This window comes from Centroberyx gerrardi, chromosome 13 (assembly GCF_048128805.1).
Source record: "Centroberyx gerrardi isolate f3 chromosome 13, fCenGer3.hap1.cur.20231027, whole genome shotgun sequence".
NCBI lineage: Eukaryota > Metazoa > Chordata > Actinopteri > Beryciformes > Berycidae > Centroberyx > Centroberyx gerrardi.
Genome location: NC_136009.1, coordinates 27012626 through 27017625, shown reverse-complemented (window position 1 = coordinate 27017625; position 5000 = coordinate 27012626). Strand labels below are relative to the sequence as shown.

Genomic DNA, 5000 nt, shown 5'->3' with positions numbered 1-5000 from the left:
GGGGGGTATCCTAGGATGTGGCAATTCTTAGTATTTCTGGTGATTTTGGTACTTGGAGGTGTGAAGTAATCACAGTAAAAAAATTGAATCATATTACTGTGCCATTTCCCCACAGTCACTAACTATAAGACACGCCCCCTTGTACAAGCCAGTCAGATTTTGCTCCAGTTTCTATGTAGACACTGGACTGTCTGAAATCGACCAATCAGCGCTAAGAGGAGGGCAGGCCTTCCAGAATGGCCAGCCAATCAGAGCAGTAGCTCATTAGCATAAGAAGCTGCTTATGTAAAACGACCTGTTTTCTTGTAGGTGGGAAACAAACACTGGGAAGTGAATAGCTAAAGATATAACTAAATGATTTTTACTAAAAAAAACTTCACAGATGTATTTTATAGATACCAGGTAATTATATAAAATTGCTGAAAAAGCAAATGATACCCCTCCTTTAAATGTGAGATCTCCTGATTCACCTGCTGCACCACCAAACCTCATTCAGACCCGGGCTGTTTGTTTTCTTTGCTCTGAGCCACAGTGGAAAAGTTGACTGTGTTGCACTTTTGTATTTGGTTCGTTTAGGTTCCCTCTGCCCAATTACGGCAGTATTAAGTGAGCCGGGGCTTGTAAACAAAAGTCACATGGACTCACAAGCAGCTTGTTTATTGGACAGGGTTTTGGTCGACCTGTCATCCTGCCAGGTGAGAGATTTTGGAGGCGGAGGAGTCGAAACAAATCCAGTCTCTGTAACTTTAGTTAAGCATGATGGACTTGTCTGTCTCTTCTTCTTCTGTGGTGTTCATACCAGTTAAGAACACATGAAGAAACGGCTGAATATGAGCATCTTGGAGCATCAGTCTCTTCTTCTGCATCAGTCCAGACTTCATTTTGTTCTGCTCGGCTTTCCAAGCATGAGGCATCGCATCCGTCTCCTTCTACCCATAATCCCTTGCGTTTTGGTATCGTTCTCACTCCTAACAAACCGCACCACGGTTCTCTCATTAGAGAGCTGAGACTCGCATTTTCAGGCGTCTCGGTGCCGTTATTTGGTGACACCAGAGTTCAAAGGTCATCGTTCTCACCTGGACAAATGAACTGAACTAAAGGAGTAAACAGTAGACTAACTTGATGACATGATATTTAGGAAGGAAGTCTTAAAAAATAGAAAAATAAACACATTTATGCTTTGTACTTGTGTAAAAAACGCATAGATATGTTGCTGCATTGCTGTCACCAAGTGGACCGATGTTATTACTGATATAGATTCTCATTATTACCAGGAGGCATTGCGTAGCGCTGAGTGTTTACATGGCAGAACATTAGTGAATGTTGAAGTGTGTGTGTGTGTGTGTGTGGGTGTGTGTGTGTGTGTGTGAAGCCTGTTAATGCCAGAATGAATGCTGCCGTTAATGCTGCAGTCAGACGGAGGAACGACAGCAGCAATCAGCCATGTGAAGGAGACGAGTTTAAAACCGGCTGATCAATACGTACAGCACTACCCCTTAATGAGTTGGCTTTCCACACACACACGCACACACACACACACACACACACACGTAAATCCATGCTAAGAGAAGAGCAGTAAATCCGGCGGCATCGTGCTGGTATTTATACATCCATTACTGAAGAGCAAACAGTGGATATTAATCACTAGGAGAGCCTCTCTCTCTCTCTCTCTCTCTCCCTCTCTCTGTTCAATCCTAATGTCTCTCTATTCTCTCTCTCATTTCTCATCGTACGTCTCCTTCCATCCATTCACTCTCCTTTCTCTCGTTCTTTTTCTCTCTCTCTCAGTAGCTCTCCTATTGATTCACATTACCGCCTCTCTGTCTCTCTGTTTGTCTCTCTCTCTCCTTTCTCTCTCTCTTTGTCTCTCTATCATCTCCTCTTCCATTAGTCAGCCTTCTGTTGCCATCAGTCTGTCCATTCATCCTACTGAGAGCTACAGAATGGCTTCGCTGAAACAAGAGCAGCGAGAGTGTGTGTGTGTGTGTGTGTGTGTGTGTGTGTGAGATAGACATGGACTGTGTATGTATGTGAACACGCTGTCCATCCAAAAATAAGTGTGTGTGTGTGTGTACTGTATATATGTTTGTGTCAAATGTTTGTATGTGTGGTTTTCAATGCATGTGTGTGTGGTGAACATGTTGACAGTGTGTGTGTGTGTGTGTGTAAATATGAATGTGTGTGTGCACATGTCATCCGTTCCTTTGTGTCATGAATACGCTGTCCACCCATCTGTGTGTTTGTGTGTGTATATGCGTGTTAGACGTGCTCTTAGTGTGTGTGTGTGTGTGTGTGTGTGTGTGTCAGTGTGCTTGGACATGTCATGTGTGTGTGCTTGATGGACATGTCGACAGTATTTGTGTGTGTGTGTATCATCAACATATCCATGCCTGAGACCGTATGTACATGGGTATGACGGACACCTTGTCAGTGTGTGTGTGTGTGTGTGTGTGTGTGTGTGTGTGTGTGTGTGTGTGTGACCTTTGAACTGTGGGATCTCTCCAGTGGGACTCTTGGGTAATCCTTTGTGGCAGGCGTCGCTGGTCAGAGCCACCGTCACTCCACAGCTACCCAGCAGAAAGCCAATCTGCTGACTGCCTGCATCCTGAGAGAGAGAGAGACAGAGAGAGAGACAGAGAGAGAGGGAGAGAGAGAGAGAGAGAGAGGGAGAGAGAGAGAGAGAGAGAGAGAGAGTGAGAGAGAGAGAGAGGGAGAGAAAGAGAGGGAGAGAGAGAGAGAGAGAGAATGAGGGTTAATCAATTATAATGAATCAATTGGGCCGGACTGCAATTAATCAATATTTAATCAATTAATCAATCCTCTTGGGGTGTTTTCAAACCTCCGGTCCGTTTCCTTCGGTCTGAATCGGGTCGGGTTGATTTCAAGCCGACCGTAATTTAGTAACCAAAGCATCATGATCAATCATTTTGTGGAGGGAAGGAGGGAAGGAGGGAAGGAGGGAAGGAGAGAAGGAGAGAAGGAGGGAAGGAGGGAAGGAGGAAAGGAGGAACCTGGGGGCGGAGCCTAACGTCTTGCGTCACCCTGAGTGGCGTGTGTATGATCAACTCAAATATACCAGCAGGCTCCGACTAAAATGAGGCTACAGTTATGATATTTCATCGTTACTGTGTGATGAAATTGTGGAATTATAATGGAGAAATTTCGATTTCGAGTGCGATTAATAAAGCACTACTACTACTAATACTACTGTGGCTATCACAAGTTAACAATTATATCATTTGAATACACATAAAATGAAAAAATATAAGCACTAAAGTCTCTGGTGTGGATTAGATTTGATTAGAAAACTTTAATGTCCTCACTGAGGCAATTGGCTTTGCAGCTTAAAAAAACAATTACTTCAATATTCAACACAGTTATATCACATGGGAGAGTTGGAATCACCTATTAAAATAAAACGTACAATTATAATACAGCTTAAGAGTTTGTTCCCTCTGTGCTGTATTTTGGAGGAAGAAGACTGTGGGAATAACAGTGGAACCAATTCTAGTCGTATTTTATGGGATATGTCCCTTTGTGTATGATAAATTGATACGTGTGTGACAGGGAAACAGTTTTTCACGCTCACAACTGTACAAGTTTGCATATTTTTTTACACTGAAAACGTGAAAGGAACCCCTATACATCATATAAACATCTGATTTTCCATCTCCTATCTGTTTACGTTCCTGCAAACCGGATGATGTAATCGCTTCAAATGCAGAAGGCACGCAGCATCCAGGAAGTTGGGGACGAAACAGCATGAAAACAAGGAGTCGCTCCTGACGCTCCTGACTGTGAACATTTTCTGTTTTTTCCTATTCAACATTGTTTCAGTGATGTTTGAGTGAAGTCATATTTAACCCATAATGCACCGGGGCTTCCTGCAGTTGGGTGGGATCACGGTCGGGTCGCGTTCTCCCTCCCAACAAAGCTCCAGGGTTGGAAACGTACCGGGGAGCCTTACTTTCAACGAGGCTGAGATTTATACACACACACACACACACACACACACAGTTTGCCTGCAACACACACACACAACCCCCCCCCCCACACACACACACACACACACACCCGTATACAAATACAGTTCTCCTTTAATACACACAAACACAAAAACAAGTCCCCCTCTGATTCTGACACACACACACACAGTTTCCCTATTACACAAGCACACACAAACACACACACACACACACACACACACACATACATGGATGCAAGTACACACACAGTCGCAGTCACCCTCTAACACACACAACCATACATGCACACATGCACAAAAACACACACAAACTCTCTCAAACTCATACATACACAAAAAGACTCACAATTTCCATGTAACACAGGCATACACACACACACATACACACACACACTCTCTGACCCCGTCTGACTCTGACACACACACACACACACACACATCAGGCCCATTGATTCCTCCCAGAAGACATTACAGCGCATTGCGACAGCTAATCCAAACTAATCCAAACTGTGACTCAAACAGACTTCAGTAATAACAGAATGTTTCTCTTCAGACATTCGGCTCTCATTACGCTTCAGAAACCCTCGCCGTCCCTTCAGCCGCGCCGTGACTCAGCTTCTGATGACTCAGCTTCTGATGACTCAGCTTCTGATGACTCATGTTTTCAATACGATCCCCCGGTTAGCATTAGCTCCGGCGAGGCCGTGAAGAGACTCTGCTCTGCTGCCCGTCCTGCTGCAACCCTCCTGATGCTCTCTGACATGAAGAAGAGTCTGACATGAAGACGAGTCTGACGTGAAGACGAGTCTGACGTGAAGACGAGGAGGACATGAAGACGAGTCTGACATGAAGACGAGTCTGACAGGAAGACGAGTCTGACAGGAAGACGAGGAGGACATGAAGACGAGTCTGACGTGAAGACGAGTCTGACGTGAAGACGAGGAGGACATGAAGACGAGTCTGACATGAAGACGAGTCTGACAGGAAGACGAGTCTGACAGGAAGACGAGGAGGA

At 44.6% G+C, this 5000-nt stretch overlaps 1 protein-coding gene across 1 annotated transcript in view; it reads right to left on the bottom strand.

Annotated features, from left to right (window-relative positions):
• Positions 1 to 5000, bottom strand: part of LOC139924064 (disco-interacting protein 2 homolog C) — a 241252-nt gene that overhangs the window by 49339 nt on the left and 186913 nt on the right. The window contains exon 12 of the mRNA XM_078287890.1: positions 2482 to 2605. Within this exon, the coding sequence (XP_078144016.1) occupies positions 2482 to 2605 (124 nt within the window). The remainder of the gene's footprint in view (positions 1 to 2481; positions 2606 to 5000) is intronic.